This window comes from Mustela putorius, unplaced genomic scaffold (assembly GCF_011764305.1).
Source record: "Mustela putorius furo isolate JIRA1106 unplaced genomic scaffold, ASM1176430v1.1 tig00537350_pilon_pilon_pilon, whole genome shotgun sequence".
Lineage (NCBI taxonomy): Eukaryota > Metazoa > Chordata > Mammalia > Carnivora > Mustelidae > Mustela > Mustela putorius.
The window spans coordinates 23,336,302-23,363,851 of record NW_025422471.1 but is presented as its reverse complement, the minus strand read 5'-3'; the positions used below and the strand labels follow the sequence as shown (position 1 = coordinate 23,363,851).

The 27,550-nt window shown below is 43.9% G+C and overlaps 1 protein-coding gene across 1 annotated transcript; it reads right to left on the bottom strand.

Moving 5' to 3' along the window:
- Window positions 1–3,940: 3,940 nt before the first annotated feature.
- On the bottom strand, window positions 3,941–27,550 carry LHFPL2 (LHFPL tetraspan subfamily member 2). Its single transcript, XM_004766823.3, has 2 exons — window positions 27,106–27,550; window positions 3,941–7,985 (listed from the first exon to the last, which is right to left on the bottom strand). Exons 1-2 carry the CDS (start codon window positions 27,533–27,535, stop codon window positions 7,729–7,731), a joined length of 687 nt encoding a protein of 228 aa, XP_004766880.1. The 5' UTR covers window positions 27,536–27,550; the 3' UTR covers window positions 3,941–7,728.

Below are 27,550 nucleotides of genomic sequence, written 5' to 3'. Positions count from 1 at the left end.
TATGTATTAGTAATTTATCAGGGAATGTACGGTTTAAGTTTGGGACTTTTGTTCTTTCTCTAGGACAAATTGCTGGGTCAAAGTGTAAGCATTTTTTTTTTTTTAAAGTAAACTGTACCCCTGGTGTGGGGCTTGAACTTGAAACTCTAAGATCGAGTCACATGCTCTACCAACTGAGCCCGCCAGGTGTCCAAAACAACCATATTTTTAAAGACCTTTGATGTGCACTGCTAGATTGTTCCAGAAAATTTTATCAATTTATGCCCCATCCATGTTGTCTGAAATGGCTTCTCTATCCACACTCTGCAAATATTGCATGTTCCTTTTCTAAAGGAACATGTTTGCCACCGTTAGGTTTTGACAACTAATCGGGTTTGTTTTCTTAGATTCTGGTGTCCCATAGATGATGGGCTAAGTCAACACTAACCTTTTTATCTTTTTGGTTTTGCTAAATAGGAGTAACCACGTATACTGCATCCACAGAGAAATCTTCTTCCTGAAAGCACTAAGTTATAGATGATTAGGATGGAAAAAGAAATGGTGGTCTCAGGTAGCTAATCCATTGAGCCTCTCTTGGTAAATTCAGATTGGCTTTAGCAACTACTTATGTTATTCTTTATAAGTTTTTAGCACAACTCTTAATCTGTGAGAATAAATGACAGTCTGGGCAGACAGAACATTCTCTTTAATTTTCTTCCAGTAACTGTCACTTATTGAGAACTTTATACCAGAGAGTGTACTAACTGCTTTAATATCTCACTTAATCATCACACCAAACCTATCCTGTAATTTCTTTTATGGGCCCCATTTTTATAAATGATTAGAACATTATCCCAGTCATTCAGTGAGCGGTGGTGAAGGAGCAGCTAGACCCATGTCCTCTGACTCCTGCTACATAATGGGGTTGCCTCTGCCCCATCATACCCATGGTATCACTTCTCTTCAAGTCTGTTCCCTTTCCATCTTTCCACATTCATATCCAAAATTCATATCCATAATTCATATCTATCCTTTAGGGACAGTGGGGCCTAGGAAAAAAATCAGTACCCAAGAAAAAAAAGCACAGTTTGTATTTGAAGTCTCTACACCAAGGCCTAGCTCTACAGCATGTGGGTGAGTACCTGCCATACCATTACCAAATAGTCTTTGGTATTTGTGTGTATGTTTGGAGAAACTTTAGTTGAAGTCAAATCTTTATTAGGTTAACTATTAGGTTAAGAAAGTAGGCTTTTTAGCTAAAAAGAGCTGTTTATCCTGGATGAGAGATTATTCATAGTAAAATAATAACTATCCAGTCATCGTCTGTTTAACCACAGTCATATATCCTAACCTGATGACTTTTTAGTGGCACTTCCAGGATTGAGTTGAGACAGGGTGTCGCCATCAAAGGTAGGAAAAATGAGGTCTTTCTCTGAAAGGGAGGAAAGAGCAGTTTTCATCCGTAGTCATCTTACGGTGTGTGGTCTTTTTGGAGTTGTACATAGAAGTTATTCTAAGATTTAACTACGCAGACTTGTTGGAAGTTGCCCCAGGATTTGTACTGGCCATCTTTTTTTTTTTAAGATTTTATTTATTTATTTGTCAGAGAGAGAGGGAGAGAGAGTGAGCACAGGTGGACAGAATGGCAGGCAGAGGCAGAGGGAGAAGCAGGCTCCCTGCCGAGCAAGGAGCCCGATGTGGGACTCGATCCCAGGATGCTGGGTTCATGACCTGAGCTGAACGCAGCTGCTTAACCAACTGAGCCACCCAGGTGTCCCTGTACTGGCCATCTTTTCATCATGTTTAGTTTAGGTACAAGGAAACTACCACTGTTTGAGAGTACTTGAGACTTGTGTGTCAGACCCGTCTTTGAGCTTGACTTTGCCACTTACTAGCTTTTTAATCTAGGGCAAATTCAGTTTAGTTTGGTTACTTGAGTAGCAACTTATCTGTAACATGAGGATAGTTTTCTGTTCATTGGGTTTTGATGAATAAATGAATTAAGTGCTTAACACAGTATGTGCACAGAGAAAGTACACAGTAATTAAGAACTCTGTCTGTCGTGCATACTGATGACTTCCACATCTCTTGGTCTAACCTGGTCTTCTCTCCACAGTATATTCTAGGTTGCACACATGACTTCTGGCAGCCTAAGCTGAACCTTTCCACCTTTATACTGTTTCTGCTCCTCTTTGATTTCTGATGTTGGGGTGATACCATCACTTTCTACCCAGTCTGCCCAAGCTAAATACCTGGGAGTCATTCTGGATTCTTTGTTATCTTTTCCTTCCCTCCCACCCTCAATAACACCCCTCCCCCCAGTCCCTACCCCCCACTTCTAACTAGTCACCAAACTCTCCATTCTTTTTCCACAGCTTCTCTAATTCATCTCATGGTCTTCACCATCGAGATGGTGAAGCTTTCTTCAAATTTTCTTCTCTTGAGAACAGGTCATAGTGGTTTCCCCCAGAGGCACGTGGTCGACTGCCTGCCTTGTAGGTGTTAGATTTTTCAGGATATCTGACTATAAAAAGCCAAAAAGCTGCTAATATCTACATGTTACTTGATTGGCTTTTCCTTCCTATGTGGTTTTACTGCTTCCTTTTACTTATTTATGCTTTTATCTACATCCTGTGTACCTCAGCTTAAAGACTTATCTTGCAGAACTCTCCATGGTGAGGAAGAAGCTGCAAGAAGAAGATAGTAGTAGGGACAGCAGCTAGATGGCCTCAGCCAAATGATTAAGCTGCTTGATAGGGACTCTGAAAGAAAAGACAATTACTGGTTCTTGCTGCTTTGAAGAGTAGGCTACATGTTGGTTTTGATGCCATTATTCTTTAGTGTTTGAGAGTTGAAAAGGTAGTGAATTAATGGAAACTACTTAAAATACATGTCCACTTAAATAATGCACTTAAAATACATGTCCAATTTTTCAATAGTCAAGACTGTTCTTAAGTGGTTGTATGTTAAGGAAAGACTAAGGAGAGCTAGGAATAAGTTGAATGCAGTGTTCCAGGGAAGCTCAGTCATGGCAAGTTGATCCAGTAGCAGAATTGCCAAGTAATAACTAGGGATGAAATGGGAAGCACATGCGAGGGTTCTCTAGCCTCTGCTGACATGTAAAGCCAGGGTCCCTTCTCTTTTGGTTTAAATATGTGATAGCTGAAAAAGCAAGTGAAAATTTCCGATTTTGCTTGGACTACCTATATTGTAATTCTTTCAGAAACTTTTTCTTTTGTGATTTGAATAATTTTGTCAACTTTTAGTTTTTGTTTCTATTAGAAGCTTAGCAGGTGTCAGGTATCTTTAGAAGACAAAGCATAAAAGTAGTTTCAGAGGTTACAGGCCCTTGAAAGAGCCATTTTTGTTTATTCTGTCAGGTAAGTGCTTCATGGGATATGCAGAGTTGAACAAGAGTTTATGAGAAGTCTTAATAGTGTCCTCTTCGAGTGTCTAAAGTAGAATTCTGCTTCTCAGTGAGGCTTTCTATGGGGAGGATTACCTTCAGGAAAGATGGATGTGCACCTGCCCCACAACTGGCTTTTAATTTTGGTATTTTTGTTGGAAGAGATTGTGCCCTTAGCTGACTTTATTCTTTGTCATTATTATATATATTCCTTTTAAAAGTGTTTTTAATACTTGGAAGCATTTTCATAGTTCTTAAATTTACTGCAAAATTAAGATATTTGTATAATATTTGAGAGTTCTTCCCTCCCCATTTTTATGTTGATGCTTCTCCAAGAAAGAAATAGGTACTTAATCTCGAAGTTAAAGCTAACCTTAAGATATATAGATACAGATATATAACTAATAAATGGAATAGTTAAAATACCTGAGTATTTCCCCCATCATTATTATATATCAGTTAGTGTTTAACATAAAAGTTGACTTGTAGGTGTTTTCTTGAGAAAATTATGTAATTCTGTTGAAACCAATATACTTAGACTTGAAAAAATCAGAATGAGTTTCCAAAATCTGGTTTAATTCCAATCTGGGGAGGGGAGGGCATTGTGAAATACATATGCACAGGAACCTAATCAATGCTAGACAAACAATGTATTTAGTTTACAATATAATAGGATAACTATAAATTTGAAGGCTCAAATTGAGTCCATTAGCGGTAAATACAGTTTTCTATTTGGCTCAAGTGGCTACTGAATATCAAGTGATGCTGAGTTCCTCCAAAGCACCTAATGACCCCCCGGCCTTGGAAGGAGTTTCACCACAGTCTCAGAAGAAATCCCAGTCTTAAAGGCCTTTAACTCTTTTGGCCCTTGGGAGTCATTGCTGCCCAAATACAAATGCAGGCCAGGGATTTCTAGTGGCCACATGTTATTGCACAGAGAGGTCTGTTCTAAACCAGATTCTTATGGTGAAGAAGGTGTGAGATCAGCCCTTAAATAGTGATCTAGCATTAACGTGGTCTATCAAAGCATGTTAAGAAAAAGCTCCTTAGTGATTATGTACCAGCTACTAGTTTTGCACTAACAGAAAAGGCAATGTGGCAGCTTCACATTTCATATGAAAGACTAGCATTAACTGGGCCTGGTGCTGGCTTAATTTTCACATAAATCTAGTGATTATTTTAATTTAGACCCAGGAATCAATGATTTCATACCAGTCTTGTCTTCACATCGGTTTGTGTAGCATTTAAATTGTTATGGGTTAATGACTAGGCCATGAAGGCAAAAGTGTTTAACTCTCCTTTGCCAAAACAGAAACAATCCCTGTTCTGACTCCTGTCCAGTTTCCAAAAAAACAAAACATACATACACCTGTTATTGCACATCTTTCACACAGACTTGTGTATGTATAATATACACATATATATTTTAAATATGCTACACATAAAAAAAGGCTATGGCACTTTACATGTTTAACAAAGATCATTACACCACAGATGTTTGAAAACTATACAAAAATCCTTACACAATGTAACAATTGTTGAATTAGCACACAGGTTTAAAAAAAAATCCACAGAATCCAAGGCAAGTATTTTTGCCTTCTTGGAGTTCGTTGAGAAGCCCAGCCTGTCACAAAACTTTTTAAGCGCAGATGCAGGCAAAAATAAATAAGACTTTTCTGGTAGTAGTAATGGTCCAGGTGTATTAAATTTTTGGATTGAGGTGATTAGGTGATTGATATTTATTAGGAAAATGTGGTTCAACAATCAGTCCAATTATTTAACATGTGTCTAATACATTCCTCATATTCAGTGGTTTTTAAAGAGAGATACAGTTTTGGTGTAGACTAGCACGATTTTAAGGTTTCATTTTTCCCAAAGCATGGCTAATGGATAGAAGGTTTAAAAGGTCCAACATTAGTTCTTACTCTGTCTCTGCTACAGAAATTCCATCTCTGCTCTGCTTTTAATTCAATCAGTGCTTAAGTACTTTGTAGTAGTTTGGGGTGATATGTGTGCATGTGCTTTGTTGTCTGTAGCATTCGGAATAATGGAATAAAAACACTGTCGGGTGAATTCCTTCTGGCCAAGAGAAGTAACATTTTCACTTGTGACTACTGTTTTATCAGGTGTTCTGGAGCTACACCACCACCTTAGCCAAAGAGCAGTCTGGGAATGAAGATGATGGCCATTCTCAGAAGGTCCTCAGAGCTTAGGACTTTAACTTGTCTGTGAAAAGGGAGTTAGAGAACCCATTTCCTAACACTGATTTTGGAGCCAATCTGCTGATGAAAGGAATCCCCCTTGGCTGCTGTTTTTTGGAATGAAAATTATTGCTAAGGGTTAAAAAGTAGTGACTTTGGGCATTGGAAGTGGTTAGAGCATAAAATACACAGCAGGGATAGGAACTCTGTCCTTCGGCTTCCATACCCTATTTCTGTGTGGTGTTAGGATTAATGTTTCCTGAGCCCCTACAGTAGGCTGCTATGAGGCTATTTACTCCTTCTCTTTTCAAAACAAAACAAGGTTGTAGGACTTAAATATTGCTAATTCTGAACTTCAGTCTAAGAATGGTGAACCAATTAAGGCCTGGCTCTACACCACCACCCCTCTTGCCCTTAGCTCTTAATCTGTGTGATAAGATGGTTTGTGGTATAGGCCAAAGGCCAGAAGGGAATAAAACTTCAGTTGCCCCATTCCATCCACACATAAAGCAACTGTTGTTTTGCACCAAGGCATGGTTTTAGACTCAGCCTGGATATGATTCACTATGGGCAGTGTTGTAAAATCTGAATCTGGTTTCTGTGCCTGGTGGCCCTTAGCATACAATACCTTACCCAAAGAAGGTACTAAGTCATTATTTGTTAAGCTTTCAACACACAGCAAGCTCTCAGGGAACAGATTCATAAGCCCAAATAGTCCCATACTTTTAATTCTTCCAGAAATCTCAGAGGTCCACTCCACTTGCTTACACTATGTGAAGGAGTGTTTCTATATCATTCTGCAATTCGGAAGCTCTGGTAATACCAGCTAGGTTCTTGCCACTGAGATCATTCCAAAGTAAATTTGAGGTGGTGGCTAATTCCATTTTTCTGAATCAATTTTACTGGCAATTCATAGAAACCAGATTTTAAGTTCCTGAATCCCTTTTAATAGTGGTGTTCCATTCTTTTTGTAAATAGGCATAGACAGGTGCTAGGCACTCTTGTTTTTGCATTAAAATTTCTACTCTGTACTTCTCTGGGTATGAAGGTTTGATGCAACTCACCTACTGAAGTAATTTAATGCTGCAGTCTGCTTTCAGAAATAACACTAGTAACTGGAGAAACTTAGCTCTCATGACTAGCTCCTTTTTTCCTGCAAAGAAGGTCATTCTGCACTGCTGGGGTTGGAAATACAGCTGACTACCCCATGGTTACCAAACAGTGGGAGAAGGTCTCCCCACAAGTGCTGATATTCTGGTAAGTTCTCCCAGTGAACATCTGAATGAGCCACAGTTGGCTTGGAGACCTCTGTTCCTGGAATGAGGAAACAGGGTGAGGTTTCCTTTTGGCAGTCAAAGCTCGATCCTAACCCTAGGAGAAAAACACAGGATCTCCTTTAGACAAGGAGACTGGACCAGTACTGGTGCTAGGCTGACTGCTGGGCAGTGCAATGAATTTGTCTTCCCTAGCAGGATTTTTGACTTTCATTCCCATGATCATATCGGTCCTTATTCTTCCCTTACTCAGATTTCTAAAATCTTGGAGAGACAGTTCAGTCAGTCCAACCTTACCCCGGAATTCAGCCTAGAGCACACTCCACAATGGGATTCCACACTAACCTGCTGACCCCTCTGGTCATATTATGCCCTCGAGCACATAAGCTACCCCCCGTAAGTATGCAATCTTCATTTTAGTCTCAGAAGAACAACTAGGAGGAGACCAAAACTCCAACCCCAAAACCTCTTTCTGAGGCAGGGATGCTTACAGACATGCACCCTGGTGGCAGAAATACATCTCAGAATAAACTGCACATGTAGCTCTGGCCTCTTGTTACCAGACGAACTGCTGCCTTGATGGTTTAGATCATTCTCCTTTATGAGCCCTGGAGAAGATAGAGTCAGACAGACTTGTCAACTGTGTGTCAGGGTTCGTATTCCACCTCCGAGAGTTTGAACTGCAGCCCTCGAGTGCAATCACTTAGCTGGACATTGCCCCGCACTGGTCCTGTTAAGGCTTGGGGCCGTGGAATGTAGGCTTTGGTAGATAAAGGCTAGTTCTTCACCTGACTCAGACGATGAAACCAGAGGAGTACTGTTTCACAAAATTACCCAGGAAGAAAATGGCATGTAGGTCTCTTCCAAACTAAAGGAGGCAGATAAGGTTTTTCCCCTCTTCGATTTCTTCCTGTACTTTGTCACTGGAGGTTGCAATTTCTGCTTGGGCGGAGAAGACAGCACAGATGAAGGTGAGGACCGTGCCCCCGATGGCGGTGTAAAAGGCCCAGCCCAAGGAGCAGTCTCCGGGCTTATAGGCTGATGCATAGTGTCCACAGTAGCTTACGGCCTTTGGGCAGCCCCAGCCGGCTGGGTAGAGTATCAGACCCAGGATCAGGAACAAGCCTGTGAGGCAGGAGAGAAAACAGGTGAAACCCCCTAGCTTTACGGTATACAGCAAGTAGCTGCAGAGGCTGGAACTGCTCCTCCTCCTTCCCCCAGGCAGAGGCTGGCAAACTAAGGCCCCCACAAGTGAAATGTGGACTGGGCTCTATAAAGTTGTTTGTCTTTTAAGATTTTATTTGAGAGCAAGCAAATGAGCACAAGCTTGGCGGGGCAACTCTGAGGTAAGGAATTTAAGCTCTTGCCACTTATGAAGTAGGTGACCTTAGGAAAGTTTCTTGTCTGGGTATGATTCTTCACCTGTAAAACTGGCAACTCCCTAACTCCTAAAATGGTTGTGGATATTAAAGTGTGTAAAAACATATATAGTCTGTAACAGTAACAGCCAGAACAAAACTGGAACATAGACTAGCAACTGGTAATAGGTTAAAGCCTTTGGCAGACCACTCCCATATATAAACACAAGCAATTTAAAGTTTACCATTTATGAGTAAGCAAATCAGGTCTCTTTTAAGGGTGTATTTTGAAAGGTGTAGTAATTTGGGGAGAGGGGAGAAGCCAAACTACAATTTAATACCCTTGGAAAAATAAACTCTTCTCCATCTGAACATATCTTACTCAGCTGGGGAGATCTAAATCTACTCAGCTAGTTCTTCTGTATTTCTAAGGCCTATGATAAAGCTCAATTAATTCCCATCTCCTTCCCTAGGAAACCTCACCCAGCTGAGGTAAACGGCCCTTTGGTAGTCTCCGCCCTCAGGTCCTCAGTTACCACCCTGGAAACAGTGAGGTAGCATCCCTGGGACTTCCAGAAGGATTTAGAGGCACTCTCTAGCTCAATGCCTCTCCTGTCAAGCTCTGGTGCCTGTCCCAGTCAAGGGAGCATTAGCTGCTTGTCCCTTTAAAAGCCCAGTGTTGGGTGGCTCAGCTGGTTAAGCATCTGCCTTCAGCTCGGGTCATGATCTCAGGGTCCTGGGATTGAGTCCCAAGTCGGGCTCCCTGCTCAGCAGGGAGCCTGCTTCTCCCTTTGCCTCTTGTGCTCTTTCTCAAATAAATAATACTTTTTAAAAAGATCAGGATTCATATTTAAATTGTCTCCAATTAAATATTAATTGTACATGGGGTGCTGGGTGGCTTAGTGGGTTAAAGCCTCTGCCTTCGGCTCAGGTCATCATCTCAGGGTCCTGGGTTCGAGCCCCGCATAGGGCTCTCTGCTCAGCAGGGAGCTTGCTTCCTGCTCTCTCTCTCCCTGCCTCTCTCTTTCAAATAAATAAATAAAATCTTAAAAAAATATTAACTGTACATATCATTTGTATTATGTGACTTAAGCCCAATAAGTAAAATTAATGTGTTTTGTTTATTTTTTTAAGATTTTTACTTATTTATTTGACAGAGATCATAAGTAGGCAGAGATGCAGAGAGAGAAGGGGAAGCAGGCTCCCCACTGAGCTGAGAGCCCGATGCGGGGCTCGATCCCAGGACCCCGAGATCATGATCTGAGCTGAAGGCAGAGGCTTAACCCACTGAGCCACCCAGGTGCCCCGAAAATTAATGTGTTTTAATATGATTGGGACCAAAGACAGAAAGCATGGAGTATGTGGTCCCCCAACAGCTCTGCTCCCCAAGCTGGGATCTAGCTAGTCCTAGGACATTCAGAATAGCTTAATTTGGCTCTCAGACTCTTCCGGGAAGCAGGCAGTTTTAAAATAAATATCATCCTTACTTTCACAACATCAGATTGCTTTTCACAGCACTGTCACGAACGTTCACTCCTGCACCACTGCTCAGCACCCCTGGCTGTCCCCCTTTCTAATAGCTCAGCCAAGGTTCCTGAGGTGCTTCAGCCCATCTGAAAATCCTGTGGTAGCTACTGGCCAATTAATTTGTGAATAAGGACAGCAGGGACACTTTCAATAACTTAGAGTTTGTCCAAAGCTTCAGCTTGAATATTTATAAGCCCACAGGGCAGTCCATGTGGGAGGGTAATAAAATGTGGGCTAGTATGTCGGCAAGCCCCAGTGGACATGATCTGTGCTGACACACAGGCAGCCAACCTAGACAAACACCAAGACTGCCTTCTCCAAATCTGCAGAGGGTCAGTGAGTCAGAGGGAGGAAACTGTCCCTGTCTACCTTGCCCTAGCTGGTGACCTCTCCTCCCAGCACTCAGCAGAGTTGTCACTGACACCACTGATACCAGGAAAATGCAAGACCCACGTCTCAGTGAGAGAAAGGAAACAGTGGGCCTTCAGGTGAGCAAAAATAATTTCAAGATATTTTTCATCTTTCTAGTATTTAGGCAAAGGCTGTCTACTGGAGGAATTCCAGTAAGTGTAACAATTCCGGTTTTCCTCTCCAGCAACCACAGGAGCCCTGACCTTGTAACATCCTGATCGCGCTGCTCTCGGGCCCGGTGCGGCTTGTGAGCGGTGCCAGCCGCGCTCGGGCCTGTCTCTTTCTCTCACCTGCGGTACTTTCCCTCCAGACAGCTTTTAGCCACACTCAAATGCCATGTCGTAAGGGTGGTCTTCCATTCCACTCTACTTAAAATTCAATCACCTACCTCCTGCCCCTTTCCTTGTTTTATTTCTCCTTAGCATTTATGACCAACAGAATATATCTGAGTCATTTTTGACCTATAAAAATGGACAGATCCTGTAGTTCAACCTCCTGTTTTACATCTTTGGTTATCCGTCTCCACCCTAGACTTGAAACTCCATGAGAGCAAGGATTTTTGTATTATGCATTTACCCCTCTAATGCCAGTACTCAGAGGAGGGCTTGGAACATAGTTAAACCTTAATAAATCTCCCATTTATGATGGGTTTATGATATAAACCCAACATAAATAAAATCTCCAAACCACAGTGTCCCCCGTGAAAACCAGTAAAATAACTTGACAGATACCAATCAGTGAGAATGAAATTTGTCAGCAGGAAAAGAAGGAGAGACTCTTAGCTGGCTGGTGTAGCCTGTCACACTGTCCTGTTCCAGGGCTCTGAATCCCAGTGTTTAGAAGCAAACTTATGCCCTGAATTCCAAGTAGGATTAATGACACCAACTAATGAGACAAAACTGAAGTCTTAAATAGGCATGTCAAACAACAGGCATTATAGTCAGACATACCAAGTCTGCTACAAACTTAGCATGGTTTCTCTGGTTCTCAGTCTGCAGTATACTTAGGGACTCTCAGCGTGGTTGTGGGTTACAGCTGGAGACCAAAGGGAAGGTGAAGTGTGCTCTGGATTAAATTTCACAAAGAAGCCAAGCCAGAAAATGGTCTGATCTTCCTATGTACTTATTAAAAAAGTAGTTTCTAAAGTTAGGCCAGCCTGTAGTGAATGGTCTCTGGGGTCTTTCCACCACCTTGCCCTAATGCAGTATTGTTTTGGGAGGGGGACATCATTGACAAAGTAAGCGACTTGGCCAGTAGGCTTTGACTTTTCTGATGGGCATCTCTTCCCATGTGCCCGATTAAGCAACAGTTGGCCCAGCTAGGAGGAAGGAAAGCAGGGAGAGTGATACTGGCCACAGCCCAAAGAAAATCATCACCAGCGAAAGAAACAGTGACTCAGAGCTGTGATAACCTCTGCCATGGGTCTACTTGATGGGATGGCACCCCAGAAGGTACCATCTGCTCATCATAGAGTCACGTGGGCATGACAGCCTTACCTGGGAAAGAAAAAAAAATGAAGAACTGATAGTTACTTGGACTACTTGAGATGCCACCACCGGCTGGAGACACAGTCCTGTTGACCTCGATGAGGCTGGCCATATGAGTTAGACACCAGCTATCACAATGCAATGCCCACTGTGTCTCTGTGCAGTTTTAATAACATTTTCCCCTGTCTGGGTGGAGCTTTCAGACTCAACCCCAGATTCTCTGCAATTCAGTCTTACTGTATAGGAATCTTCAGCCTCTGTGGACACCCTAAGCATGTGGTATGGATTTAACTCAAATATTTAGACTCCATGAGCTCCAAAAGGGCAGAAACTATGTCTTATAGCATTTCCAGTGTCTAAAACGTAGAAGGTTCAAAAAAAGTACCAAGAAAGATAAAGTCTTAGTCCTCTTGCTTTGTGGTCCACATTTATTGACTCCTGTAATTAGACCACAGAATTGTACATCTTAGGTTATTTTCTTGCTACTGCTCTGGAATGAAGTAATGTCATCAAATGTAAGTTTTAAGTAAATCCCTTAGGTAGGAAGATAAACCTCTCTGTGATCCTGGCAAGCACCCAATTTTATAAAGACTATGAGTTCCTGAATACAACACATAGTATTTTACTTGGTCTGAAGATGACCATCTCAAGCCTCATGAGATGCCAGGCATGGGGGGAGTCAAGTCTGAACCACAGCTCTTCAGTCTGTGAAGGAAATGAGGAAAGGCTCCATGGCCATTTCACAGTGTTTTCCTGGCTGTTAGAGCATCACCTCCTTCCCTCCAGATCAATCACACAATCATCACTCTTTCACCTCCGGCTGGCCAAGGGGATGGATGCAGTTTCTTGTCTTTTGTTGGTCACCCACCAGGAGTACAGAAGGAGGCCATTTTTCCTGGTCTGAAAATGTGAGAACTAAAGTCTGGTTCCTGTCCCAAAGAATAATAAGTGGATCTTTGGACATCAAATTCCTATTTCCTGGAACACCTGGATGGCTCAGTCAGTTGCGCATCCGCCTTGGATTCAGGTCATCATCCTAGTATCCTGGGATCAGGCCCCACATCTGGCTCCTTGCTCAGCAGGGAGTCTCCTCCCCCGTGCTCATGATCTCTCTCTCTCTCAAATAAAAATAAAATCTTTTTTTTTTAAAAAAAAATCTTATTTCCTCTTCAGACAGGCTTTCAGACTAAATAGCAAAGACTAACTAGACCTCAGTTTGCAAAGCACTCTTCTAAGGACACAAAGAAAACAAGGCCCGCTGATACTGCTACTATCATCCTGTGGAGAAGCTCCCACTGAGGGACCCAACACTCAGCCTTCACTAGATTATAATTGAGAAGCTCACTCTAAAGCTATCAGATATCCTCATCTCTTTGGAGAGTGAGTGCACAGTAGACAGCTGACAGCAGGCTTAATAGTTTCTGATAAATTTGGGTTCCAATTCGGTAATTCCGTGAGGTGAGTCCCCTGACTGTATACTGTGTGCCTTCCCTGAGTGCCAAGCACAGCGGTAAGTGGCCACAGCGGGGGTGCAGGAGTGGCTTGATGTGGGGTTTCACAGGCTTTAAACACACAAGGGCTAGTAACACTCAAGGATTCTGGTCACACAATCCCCATTCCCTGAACACGGGGTTCTTATTCATGCTGACACCTGGGGAATTCATCTACCTGGAATTTTCCCCTTCAAGTCAGGTGTCCCCTCCATGAGAAACATTTGTCACCACTTCCTGCCAGAATGGTCTTCTATGTGCTTCCACTACCCTGTCTCTCTTCAGTTCTTCATCACACTGTTAATTTTGTAGACTTACTCAACAACTATTTACTGAGTTATCTAAGTGCCAGTCATTATACTCAGCTCTGAGATAGAGCAGTACCCTAGTAGGACTCTGAGCCCCTTGAGGGCAGAAAACTTGACTTCCCTTAGTCTACATGGCAGTTTTGTCTTAGCACTTACCATACACCTGATGGGTGTGTCACGTTAATTTTGGATAACAGAGGTCAAGAGTTCAATTCATTTCCTTGAAATAGCCACTGACTCATTTAGGAACCCAGCAGAACCCCTTGCTGATTCCCTTCAGGTCTACCCTGTGACTCACAGATCTGGGATGTGGACCTAGCTTAGCCTGCACTCCAGTTTTTGTTGAGCCGGCTCAGTTCAATAAAGCACAATGCCAGGAGGCTGCCCCCGCCACCATGCCCCCTCCACCTCGTTCCCTTGCTCAGGAAGGGAACCCTCTCCAACAGGAAGTAAAGCAAATCAGACGAGAGAGGGACTGGCTTCCAGTATCCCAGTCCCATTCTAGGCCACAGCTCAGAGAGCACTCCAGGCTTACTGGGAGTGGTACGTTCAATCAGCAAGTTCAAAAGAAAAGAATACTAAGTACAGGCTTAGAAGAAAACGAAGACAGGACAGTCCTCCTTGCAAGCATGTCAGAGCATCCACCAGTGTTCTAGGGGGGATGCTGTGTTGGCTTTTCCTTCTCAGTATCCTTTGCTGTCATTAACTTTCTGGTATCTTAGCACTGGAGTGCCCAGGGCTCAATCCTTTGTCCTCTTCTCTGTATTCTTACTGATCACACTTGGTCCCACGCTTTAAACACTCCAGGCTGACATCGCCTGCACTCTGATACCCAGATCCGCTATCCAGTTGCCTGCTTAAACTCCACTTGGATGTCTAACGAGGTACTTGAAAATTACATCCAAACCTAACTCCCGCTTGCCGCTACCCACTTCAGTCTTGTCTTTGCCCTGAGCACTTCATGTCAACTCTTATACCCTCTCAGGACAAAAACCTTAGAGTAAGTTTTGACTCCTCTCTTTCCCTCAGAGCCCACATTACTCTCACCAGCAAGGCCTTCATTCTAACTGTTTCCTGGGCCTGCAAAGCTCCTTCTGATTCCCATATGGTTGACTCCTTTATCTCCATCAAGTCTTTAAATCGGTTCTCCCTGAATCCTACTCTATCCTATTTACTATTATAACTGGTCCTCTTACCATCCCAGCATACCTCACCTCTCTTACCCTGGCTACACCTTTTCTTTCTTCCATAGTCCCCACCACCTTTTGATATAATAACTTATTTAGTTCACAGTCTGTCTCCACCATCTTCGGTGTAAACTCCATAAGGAGGAAGAACTTTGTCAGTTATTCTTTATGTATCCCAATTGCTTAAAACACTCTAGGACATGTAATAGGTGCTTAGTAATAGTTGTTGGGTGAATGGAAGGACAGGGCACTGTGATGTAGATGCTACGCTTTAAAGGAAATCAAGGTAACACACATGCCAAGTTATTAAACTGGTTGGAGGAAGAAGCTTTGTTCCCGTGGGGCCTTCCCAGGCCACCAGCTGGGAGGGCAGCAGTGCAGGGGCAGACGTGGAGAAGTTCAGGAAAAATGGCAGGTGACGGAAAACAGAGAGGTACAAGGAAGAAGGGGGGGGACCATGGTATTTGCAAAAGAGGGAAGGGTGGTGTTCAGAAGCAGCAGGAGACTGGACAATGGAAAGACCAACAGAACATGCCAGCCTTGGAGACAGAGAACGCAGAACTGCTCTCGGGCGCAGGGAAGGCCCCCTCCCAGCAGCAGCCCCGAAGGCAGGGGCGCCGATGAGCACCTGGTGCGCATGGTCTGCATTCGGGGAGGGGAATACCGTGTGCAGAGACGTAGCTCTCGGGCGGAGCCCATCATGTGGCAGAGCGAGTGATGTACACAGTGGTTTACAACAAATGCAGGGATGCTAGTTAACATTTATCCGTACACTACAGCTCTCTTCATCTAAACTTCAGTTTTTCCCCAAGTCAGTTTTTCCCCAAGTCCTCTTTTATGCTGACAGCTGGAAGTCATTTTGGCAGTCCTTAATAGCTGCTGATAGGTCATCAACTGTTGTTAGGTGGGGATACTTCTCTTTCCCAGCACCCCCAGGCAAATGTATCAAGCTCTGAGAAAGGCACACCTTGTCACACCACCTCCAGGTCCCACCCACTGAACTGGTCATCACGCTGTTCTCGCCCCAGTTGTCATGCTATGAACCGACATACTCCTCACGTGCAGGGACTTGGTGAGACATTCTGTAGCAATCATTCTCAGTCATAACACAGGGCTAAACCAGGTTCTCTCTAATCTTTTAAGAAAGAAGAAATGTACTTTTTATTTAAATTTTTTACCTGTGAAATTCTAAGGAGCAAATACAACTATCTGAAAAACTTTATTAGAATAGTGAGAGTAAAAATCAGAAGTCTTAACTGTGACATAAAATCCATTTGTTCCATAAAGGATCAGCAACTGTTTGAGCTCAGAGGGACTCCCATTCAACGGGAAACTTGTTAACGGTGGTGAGAAGTATGTTTCCTACTCCCTGGCTTCTATTCCTCCATCCTTATCCCAAATCCACACTCAGGGTCTACACCACAGTCCTCTACACAGGTTGTGTTGTGGGCTGACTTCACACGTCAGTTTTGATTCCTATCTTCTTTCTACTTTTTACATCTTCACAAGAACCTTTTGGAAAGGTCTTCTATGACAAAAATGCTAGATTCTAAGTAAAGATGGCATGGAGCTAAAGCTATAAATGCCTTCTCCCAAGTTCCATTCACAACGAATATCTTAAACCTGGAAGGTTATACAGATGATTAGAACCTTTTAATGGTCAGAATAACTTAAACTAACAGTGGCAACCCCTGATGCTTCCTGAGCACTACAATGTGCCAGGCACTGGGGAAGCCCTTTAAATTTAGTTGGTTCAGTCCTTTTCACAAGCTTTGAAGGTTGGTACAATTCCTCTGACCACCTGATGGACGAGGAAGCTGAAGCCTGCAGGGATCCAGCGAGGCCCCGCACTGATCTGAGCTGATCTGAGCCGGGCCTCAGATCCAGGCGGGAGGGCTCCAGACGCCACTCCCGAGCCACTGTGCTCAGCTGCGGCTGTTTCACTGCGAACTGGACACCAGCTTTTAAGGCAAAGACATCTGTGCGGTCCAGTGCTGTGAGGGGACAAAGGGAGGGAAAGGCTGCACCAAAATAAAGGGTCACCTATTGTTCACTCAGGCTGGTTTGCTAACGCCACAGCAAGACAACAACGAATAGAGAAGTTCTATCCACACCTCTTTCACTACAGTCCAAATGTCACCGGCCTCCTCACTTCACCACATATGCCACTGTGGAATGGCTGCCCCTGGCTAAAGAAATTTCTAAAAAGAAAACCTAGGGAACAGGCCAGAACAATTTCAGGTTTGCTAGGATGTCCTCTTCCGCAGGATGCAGACCACCCGGGAGCAGAAAACTGCAAGCAAGCCTGAAACCTACTGGACTAGAGGGAAAAAATGTAAGCCATATATTCCACATACATTTTTGTCTTTGTTCAGATTCTGTGTGAATGGGAACTGTCTAAAATTGCACATCCACAAGCAAACATACCCTGTGTTCTTACCAAAAGCATTCCCAGACCGCCCCCAAATTACATCCTCCACCAGCAGCTCAGGCCACTGTGCTACCATCTCACTCCCTTCAAGTGGCTTTTCTTAATTCACAGAACACACCAATGATCTCCGTTTCTCGCCACGCCCCCCGCCCCTCCTCCTGCATCCTTCTGCCATTAACTATGCAGCACGGGCGTAAGTCCCTCAGGTGTTTGGAAGAGATGTGCCTGTTTCACATCGCACATCAGGGATATCGCCCTGAGTCTGTGCCATCTGGCTGGAGTGACACTTTGCTTAGGACAACTGCAGACACCAAGATGGTGGCTCTCAGGGCCCGTCCCTCCACCCAAGAAGAGTTCTGGGCTTACATCTCCCAAGCTGCAATGCCATCTGGTGATGGTATTCCAGCCTGCTTGACTTCTCAGATGCCAGGCAGGCCACTGTCCTCAGTACCAAAACATCAGGTTCACCGCTCAGAGTCAGGAATATTTCAGAAGTAATACAACGAAGTATTAGTTATAACATGAATCAAGGATTTCTGCCCAAGAACTGCCATCTTTGGTTAATCTATACCTTTGACATCACTTTGCCCATTAAGGATTTTCAATTTTTCAATGAAAATTTATGTAAAAGCCAAACAGAATTTGGTTTTAGTGGCTGCCAGTTAGTTCTGTGGATAATAGCTCCATTAATCTATTTATGCCGTGTCTGGGAGGGCAGAGGTCATGTCACGATTGAGGCTTAGCAGCACTGGAGAACACTTTACTCTTTTCCAGACACCTAGAAATTTATGGCTGGGCTTGTAGAGATCATCATAACACAGATCGCGTTTTGATCAATAATATACATTGACTGAGGACTTGTGTATGTAGTATGTTTTCACCAATAACATACATTGACTGAGGACTTATGTATGTAGGTCATTCTGAACAGTGGAGATAGAAATGTGAAAAAGACACAATCTGCACCCTTGCTTACATTCTAGAAGAGTAATTCCCAAGCTTCTGGACTTTGCACACTAGTACAATCACCAGAAAAATTACTACAAGGCCAATATTTTTTATTTTGCTGATATAAGGACACTGAAAACCATCTTCTCCTTTCCTCATCATTTCATAAAAGGATATTTTAAAGGATATTTTAACACAAAAACGGTGAAGGATGTAATCAGAATCAAAGGCAGTTCTTTTTTTTTTTAAAGATTTATTTATTTATTTGACAGACAGAAATCACAAGGAGGCAGAGAGGCAGGCAGAGAGAGAGGAGGAAGCAGGCTCCCCGCCGAGCAGAGAGCCCGATGCCAGACTTGATCCCAGGACCCTGGGATCATGACCTGAGCCAAAGGCAGAGGCTTTAACCCACTGAGCCACCCAGGAAGGCAGTTCTTTAAATGGAATACATTCAGCTCTATGAAATCTCACATTGTCCCTGTCTTTTCTTCTTTTTGCTGTGGACCGCTAGAGACCTCAGCAGAATGGATGGACCAGGATTCATTCAAAGGGAGTAAATGCTGGGCAAGAGGCCCCTCTGCGGAGAGGGGAGAAGAGTGCAGAGGTGGCTTGTGCCAGGCTGGGGACACCTTTCTAAGAAACAAGTAATAGCGCTGAAGAGTAAGAAGGCTCTTTGGAATTCTGTCTCTTTGGAATCCAGAATCTAAACTTGCTTTCGCTGAACCTCATTTCAAAATCTCAAGAGTTACTGGACAAGCCAGAGTGGGTGCAACTTTGACACCGAGTAACTCTGCTCTGATAGGCAGACCAGGAACTGGAGGGCCGAGGTTCACTGGTAATCAAAAGGGTTTTTGGATGGTACCACAGGTCTTTGTTAGGCAGATTATTTCTACATGTCATCTTCATACATGATTAATAACAGAGGTTTTTAACCAACAAGATTTTCTGATGGGAAGGAGAATAAAAGTAAAGGATCAGGTGTCAAAATTTTTTTTTTAATGTTTGTATTAATGCTCCTATCATCTCCCCAGAAGAATCTTGTATGGTACTGATTTCCTACTAAAAACACTCCCAGGGAATTATAATTGGCAAGAAAAATACTTTTCCAGGGTCGGGGGTGGACAGCGGATGATAGAGCAACATAAAGAGAATTCTTTGGAAGACAATCAGAGCACAACTGTCATAAAAAGACTTTACAACTAAGGCCCCCAGAGGAAGTTTCTGTTAGAATTACTCAGAATTAATGACCATCAGTTACAAACTGTCTGATGCCCTTAAAATATACAGAGAAACAATCTTTAAGAAAGATGCAGTTTCTCCCTTGTTGAAGCCTCCTGAAGTCTTTCTCAGCAATGATTCATGTTTATATGCAAATTATTTCACTGACAGTTTCTAAAGCCTTAACTCTCTAACAGTTAAAATGCATCCCACAAAATAATTTAGCCAGATTATCCCTTCCTGTGAATTGGTGGTACAGTTTCCTTCTCATTCCGAGTGAGAAGCCTTTTTCTTTTTTCTTTTCTTTTTTTCTTTTTTCTTTCTTCTTTATTTTTTTTTCCGAGAAGCTATTTTTTAAACTACATGTACCGGGGAAGGATTTATGAAATATTTTCTTGATAAATTATTCATCTAACATGCAAAATTAAGATAGAGCTTCTGTTTGACTATAACCAAATTACACTGATCATTCAAAATAAACTTCCAAGATAAATAAAATGCAGTGTGTAGCAGAGTAAAAGACATGTGAAAAAAAAATCTAGTTTTTGAGCTATGAAATTTTTAGGACAGTAAGCAAATTTCTTGCATGCTGAAGTCTTAGTCTTAAGGTCCAGATAACCTTAAGATAATCTTAAATAACTCTTCCACTAAAGCAGGTGTCTTTTCAACACAAGACCCTGAGGTTTGAGGTTGGCCTCAAAACTCTCAATACACAGCAACTTGTGCATTTTGGTTTGAAATTCTTAATACTGGCTTTGCCTTCTCAAAGTTTAGTTTAGATTGTATTGGTATTGGGGATTATCTTTTAAAAAAGAAAGTCATTCATGGGGTGCCTAGGTGGCTCAGTCAGTTAAGTGTCCAACTCTTGATTTCAGCTCAGGTTATGATCCCGGGGTCCTGGGATTGAGTTCCGCATCAGGTTCCCTGCTCAGTGGGGAGAGTGCTTCTCCCTCTCCTTCTGCCCCTCACCCTGCTTGTACGCTCGCCCTCTCTCTCTCAAATAAATAAAATATTTTTTAAAAAATAAAAGATAAAAAAGAGAGTGAGTCCTGGATATTTAATAAAGCTACTGGAAAGCCCATATACAGTAATGGAACTGGTAGTTAGCTGGGGCTGGCTGTGCTGTAGCGCAGTTCTTCATTCCTGGATGTAGATTACTTTCCAAGTGGCATCATAGCTTAGAATACGACCCATGTATTAAGCTCTTAAAGCAGAGTGCCTGCCTGAACTGCTCATGGAAATATTCAGAGCCATACTTAAGTGATTATTTGTTCATGGAATCTGAACCTACATCATCCATGGCCCCATGATAATTTACGTCTGTAATTAAGTGGTTACCATGGCAAACCGCTTTCCACATTTTATTTGCATATCAATGGCTGTTTCTGAATTTTAAGAGAATTTGCAATTTTCTTCTGGACCTTCCAATTGATTCTTTAAAAACAGATCCTGCTCCCTGGATTTACTCAAATCAATGCCTGCACTTGCTTTTAGGGAGTAGTTTTTGATCTAATGATATGGTTGAGTTCTCTGTTCCCTTTATATATAGTCATTTAAATACATATTTTTGCCTCTCTAGGGTACAGTTTATGAAACAAGGGCTCTCTAATATGGCTGGGAAGCAGAAACTCAAAAGAGACTGGAGACCTGAGTCTACAGGTCTTTGCAATTAGTAGGCATCCCATAAAAGCTCCTTGAACTGGAATTTAATTCTTGCCTACTGTACAACATTTCTTCAGTTTTTACCAGAGGGTTACTAGGGGCCGATGAATTAGTAAATGTGTCATAATTGCTGGTATTCTTTTTTTTTTTTTAAGATTTCATTTATTTATTTGACAGACAGAGATCACAAGCAGGCAGAGAGGCAGGCAGAGAGAGGAAAGGAAGCAGAATCCCGGCTGAGCAGAGAGCCCGATGTGGGGCTCGATCCCAGGACCCTGGGATCATGACCCGAGCCGAAGGCAGAGGCTTTAACCTACTGAGCCACCCAGGTGCCCCTGCTGGTATTTTTAAATAGATTCAGGCACAGAACTGTCAGACCTGACTTCTGCGGGGAGACATTCTCTGTCTGGAGAGCCAGAAATGAAGAGCCTCCCTTTGACAGCCAGAAGCTTCCGGTGCTTTGTTCTAAGAAGGAAAAGCACAGGATGCTTCCTCTATTTTCCTCTTGCTTTTTCTCTGAGGGGATTTTGAAGTTGGGCAATCAGGGTCACACTACCTTCTTGGACAAAGCCAGGTAAGTTTTTCAGGTATAAAACTACAGGACAAGATCACTGCAAGAGTTAGGAATCTCTTCCTCTCTCCCTGTGCTTTGCAAGCCCCTGTTCTTATTTTTCTCCTCTGCAGTGGCTGATCTTTCTGGCCCAGAGGTGAATGGGTAGAGCAAAGGATAAGTCAAAATACATGCTGAGACCAGGTTGAGTCGTTAATACAAAATACATGCTGAGACCAGGTTGAGTCGTTAATACAAAATACATGCTGAGACCAGGTTGAGTCGTTAATACAAAATACATGCTGAGACCGGCTTGATGCTAAGGTTATTGTTCAGCCTATGAAAAACAGCAATGGCAATACCCAGTCCTAGACAGTGACCATGGCACCTTTCATCAGCCTATCCATACTCCCACATACGTTCTGATTTCTGACAAAGCAATTCTACAAGCAGCAAAGGCAAAACCCTCCACCTGTCTCGTCTCTCAGATGCTGCTTTTATTCCTTGCCCTTTTTTGCATATTCTTCTCCTTCATCCTCCATCATTGCTCACTTCCCAGAAAGCTGAGCCCGCACACAGCAGGTGGAGCCATGACAACAGAGAGGGAGTCCCATGAGCACGCCCTCTCTCCCAGACAGCAACGGCAGAGTTCAGCCCCACAGTGATCTATCTGGTCAGACTGGTGGAGCAGCTTGCTGAGGCAATCCTGCTGGACTGAAATGGATAGAGACAGGGCTACGGGGAGCAGAGAGCGTGAGAGCCAGGGAGACATAAAGAAGCAAACAAGCATAGGATGACGACTGAACAGACAGCAGCAGCCAGGCCCAGCAGCTCATGTGCTAGTCCAACCTTCATAGCAACCCCAGTGGAACAGTCCAAGCCAAAAGAAGTCAGCCAAATCCTGAGCTCATTTTAATGGCTTCTGTCCCAAACCGGAGTCACTGGGGATTCCATGGGCTTCTAAGAGAGCCCTACATGCATTTCTAAAAACAAACTGCCCGATGCTGTCATGGAAAACCTGGATCTTTGCGTTCTACGGTTTCATTATGGATTACATCCAGGTCACAACCTAAGGAAGACAGCTGGCAGCAACGACCCTGCTGGCCGGTTACCCAGCTTTTGTAATGAATCCCAGAGGGCTCCGGACTGATGCGTGTTTCTGGCTCTGCCAAGTTCTGGACAAGTCTTCACCTCGTGAAGACCAATCAGCCTGTGATTTTGTCTATGGAGGGAGCTTGCAAAGCCAACTGCAGTCAAGGCTCAATGGCGAGGAGCTGCCTCCAGTAAGGAAAGAAATGAGAGACTGTGTGTGTCGGACGGAAGAGCAGTGAGAGGAAGTTCTTGGTTTTCCTTTCAACTCAACTGCTATCTTCTGCTTTAGAAAAAAATGCCCCAGGGACACCCACAGTCCCCCCAAAGCCACTCAGCCCCAACACAAGCAGGCTATGAAGGGGCGAGGAATGGCCCTATACAACATAGTGATGCTTGATACCCAGCAGAACAAGCGCAGTTCCAAAGAGTAGAAGAGAAACCACTCTTCCTTAAAATGAGGGAATTCTAGGAAACAAAAAAAATACTAAGTCCTGCCAAGGAAGCAGATAAACTCTAATAACCACAAAGCTGCCACTTACTATTTACTGTGTGCCAAGTACTATGCTTAAACCTTTCTTCTCACATATGATCTTATTCAATCCACAGAACAACCCTGAGGTTTGTATTATACGTCATCATGCCCATTTTACAAGTGAGGTTCAGAGAAGTGAGGTCAAACCGGCCGCTTCACAGCCACCGGAAGGGTAGGTCAGGGCTGATGCAGAGGCAGGTGAAGCCTGACCTCTCAGGCGAGAGCGAGAGAAGTACTGACCTCCAAAGGCGTCTGTGCTAAGTATTTAGAAAATATCAGAGGGGTGCCCACCAGCAGGCTAGATCTTAAAGGCAAATCCCATATCTGGGTTAACTTAACAGTCAGTAGTTGTATCTTATTATTATTTTTAAATAATCTAGATTCTGAGAGTTCCACTGAAGTATCATTTCTTTCATACCCACTTCTAAAATCGAAATACCCAGATTTGGATAATTTATGTTACACTTTCTGTAGGCAACGAGGCTGCACAAACCCAAGGCCCATTTACTCTGTAAAGTTAGTTGTACTAATCGGGGTGTCTGGGTGGCTCAGTGGGTTAAGCCTCTGCCTTCGGCTCAGGTCATGATCCCAGGGTCCTGGGATCGAGTCCTGCATCGGGCTCTCTGCTCATCGGGGAGCCTGCTTACTCCCCTCTCTCTTTCTGTGATAGCTGTCAAATAAATAAATTTTTTAAATCTTAAAAAAAAAAAGTTGTACTAAGGAATGTGCTTACAGTATCTTGTAATTTTTCACCCAGTTATATTTTACAAAAATGTTACTTTTGCCAAAATGAAAGCTTTAAGAGCAAACACAGTCTGAGTGTATTTCCAAAGAATGCTCTTGTAGCACTGGCAACAGTTCCTTTCTCATCATTTGTTCCGAGAGATCCAGGACTGAGAACTGGGGGGTAGGGGAGGGAAGACTGATGCTCACAGCTGCACCGAGTCCTTGGCTGAGGCTGGGGCCGCCCAGATGCTATTACATATTGGCCGACAGGAGAGAAAGCAAGTCAGCTGTTTCAGACACTGGTGGGGCAACTTTCTCAGCCATAGATTCAAGGACCATGGCAGCCATTTATGTTGGTCTGAACTACCCAGCATAGGTCTCCATTCGGAGAGAAAGAGCCCACCAAGCATCCCTTACAGATGCACACCCCAATCCGAACCATGAGGGAGTCACTGCGTAGTCAGTCTCACCCACGATTTCTGCTCGAGGGGGATGCTGCTAGACTGGGCCGAGAAACTACTTCTTCCTGTACTTCCATTCTTACCCTCAGATGAGTGGGCTCCAGAGAGGTGGTCTGAGTACATAGGAATCTCTATCTCTTGCCAATTCGAAATTTTAAGTAATCTCAGACTTTCTGGGATGCTGTATGTATTCACAGGGAACATAACTGAGGGGGGTGGGGAGAAAGTTCTCTTAGAAAATCTAGACTTGGGATGGATAGGTGACCAACAGACTAACACCTCAGGTATGCTACTATTTTCTTCTTTTCAACTCTTCTTCCCAGAGACCTGATACAGAGAGAGAGAGAGGGAGGAATGGAAGTCAGGAATAATTCATGGGAGTGTATGAATAATTCCTACGACATGCACTGATCTTTGTGCCAAATGAACACTTGTCATTTATGTGAAATAGCAAACAAGAGCACCAAAAGATCTGCTGGACTAATCTTCATTCTTCGAGACTGAGTTCACTAGACTAACACCTTATTGAAAACTGCGTGGGGGCGCCTGGGTGGCTCAGTTGGTTAAACATCCGACTCCTGATTTCAGCTCTGGTCATGATCTCACAGTCAAGGGATTGAGCCCCATGATGGGCTACATGCTGCGCCTGAAGCGTGCTTCGGATTCTCTCCCTCCCTCTCCCTGTGTGCCCCACCCCCAACCACGACCCTTCAAAACCTGCATGTAAATCACAAGACTGAAAGGGTGTCTGTAAGTTGCTTCTGAATGACTGTAAAAGGCAGCTTTAGGTGTTACGGCCCAAGATGCCCCATTCGGGCTATAGAGGGCTACAAGTGCTAGAAGGCACACGTTTCTCAAGATGAAAAGCATTCTTAGGGATGACAAAGCAGGAGTTTTGCCTGCATACCAGAACTTTGATAGTAAATTTCATTGTAAAGGCATGAATCACCAAGGCTGAGGACATACACACAGTAAAGAAAAATTACACAGAAATCCACTTCTCTCTTGTCAACCAAGGCTCTTGACGGGATTAATAAACTGTGCACACTGCCTTCTCTTCATCCACCTGTTTTTTTCTGGCTTTTCAAAAGCCTTTGGTAGTACTTCTCAGCAGAAGTTTTGCTATGCACACAGCATATATACACATTCCTATGAGGCACTGTGTGTCTCAGTGCAATAAAGTAGGGGCATTTCTCTGACAAGGAAAAGATGAATCTTACTTAACCTATCTGGGAAGTAAAATGCCAAGCTGAAGGGGATAAACTTCAGATTTCAGAATAAAAAGGGGGATAATGAGCTTCACAGAATTAAAAATCTAAAGTAAAAAAAAAAAAAAAAACAAAAACTAAGATAAGATTATATTTTCCAATCCCCCTATTTTTCAGTTGAGGAATGACAAGGCCCAAAGAGGTGGCATATTTATCTCAAGCAAAACTGAAAATCAGAATCCTGACTTCACAAATTCTATGAATGCCTAGGACTGCCCAAGTCCTTCATCATCTGGCAATTCCTCTCAGAGGGATGGGGGCCCCAGAGGATATTCTGCATGCACACAGGTCAGGACTGTGCAGCAGGGCTTCTCTCTCTCTTCTCTAGGCCCTTATCCACCAACCACCACATATATATGGGGGCTCCCCAAAGATTGGACGAACAGAAAACATTATCTTATCAGCTGTTTGGAAAATAACTTGTTTGATCTGCTGATTTGGAAGCCAGCCCTACTGAGCTCAAGAGTTTGCTATTAGGCAGACTACAGTGAATTCACTTGGGGTCTGTTTCCTTACAGCCCTGGAACACCAGGCTCAGGGCTTATCTTCACTGTCAAAGAGTCCCATGCATAAACCTTTAGCATTTGCTGAGGGATGAGTCACCTGTGGCCTTCAGTTAGGGTTTGTGGCTGGATTACTGTTCTCCTGGTAGAGTTAACAAATACCTTGGTTCTAATTGTTTAAAAAGCTATTTCTTTCCCCCCTGAAAAATCAAAGTGAGAGTCTACTCCTTTAGTTTCTTGACGATATCTCAAAACTGCAGCATCTGTATCTATGTGTGCATACTTCTGCCATCCAGAACAAATCCCTTGAGCCCATACAGACTGACTGATGCCCTCCTGGTTCAGGATGCACCTTCCAAACCCATCAGGGAAAGGCTATGAAAGCGCTGGGGCGCACAGAAGTTATCCTGCGACTCCCTGCCTCTCCTCGGGATCATTGTGAAGGGTGCAGACTCTCCTTTCCATCAATTTCTAATGAGCTCATTAGTGAGAAATTGCCTGAAAGTGGAGCAGTTAGGTTTGTATTTTCTGATGTGAATGCACAGAACATTCTGTCAGACGAGAGGAGACAGACAATTTAAACCAGAACACTATTAAACACAGAACAGCTGATACTAATTCCTTCCCAGCCTGCTTCTTCCTCTCCCAAAGGTGAAATCGTCCTGTGGTTGGGATGGGACCGAGCACCTGGCCGGACCCACTGCCCAAGACTGAAGGCCCCACACTCACGTGCCTTCCTTCTTAGCAGAGGGTGCCTGCTGCGGGGGGGGGGGGGGGTGCCTCTCACCCGAATTTCCTCAACGGGATGCACTGACGGAAAAGCATGCTTTTAATTTAATGGTAAAAACAAACAAACAAAAAAAAAAGTAGGAGTAGTTACTCTAACAAAACCCATTAACTTCGAGCCCAAGGAAATAAGCAATGAGGAACATGGGAGAGAAAGAACGGGCGACAGTGCAACAGGGAAAAGGGAGAAAGCCAGTCTGACCGGACAGGAGCCGGCTCTTCTCAACCGGCAGGGAACGAGGGGCAGGGGGCGCACAGCACACGCAGGGCAGGGCCCCGGTCCCTCTCCCGCACGCTTACCTGCGATCCCTTGCAGCAGCCCGCATACGTTGAAAATACTTTTCTTCATGATGCTCTGCACACACATGGTGAAGACGGACACCAAGGCCACCGTGCAGAGAATGAAGATGCCCACGGCCAAGAAGATAGCGGTGGCCTGCCAGAAGCCGCTGGCGATCTCGCCAAAACTCTCGGCGTAGGGCCCGCACAGCGTCTCCCGCTGCACGTGCTGCATGCCCGGGTTGCGGATGCAGCGGGCGTAGATGCCCAGGGTCGGGTGGTAGGGCTCCGACGGGCCTCCGCTCCGCTCGTCGGGCTCGGCGCCGCTGCGACTCTTGGCTTTGCCGATGAGCCAGTCGGCGCTCATGAAGGCGATGAGCTCTGCGAAAGCCACCACGATACTCAGGAGGGTCCAGAGCATGGAGCGACAGGTGACAATAACATGACACATATTGATGTTGCAGGC

Coding starts and splice junctions, on each gene's coding strand:
- LHFPL2 (XM_004766823.3), bottom strand. CDS start 27,535: ATGTGTCATGTTATTGTCACCTGTCGCTCCATGCTCTGGACCCTCCTG. Junction 7,986..27,105: donor GCTGCTGCAAGGGATCGCAG/GTAAGCGTGCGG, acceptor CCTGCCTCACAG/GCTTGTTCCTGATCCTGGGT.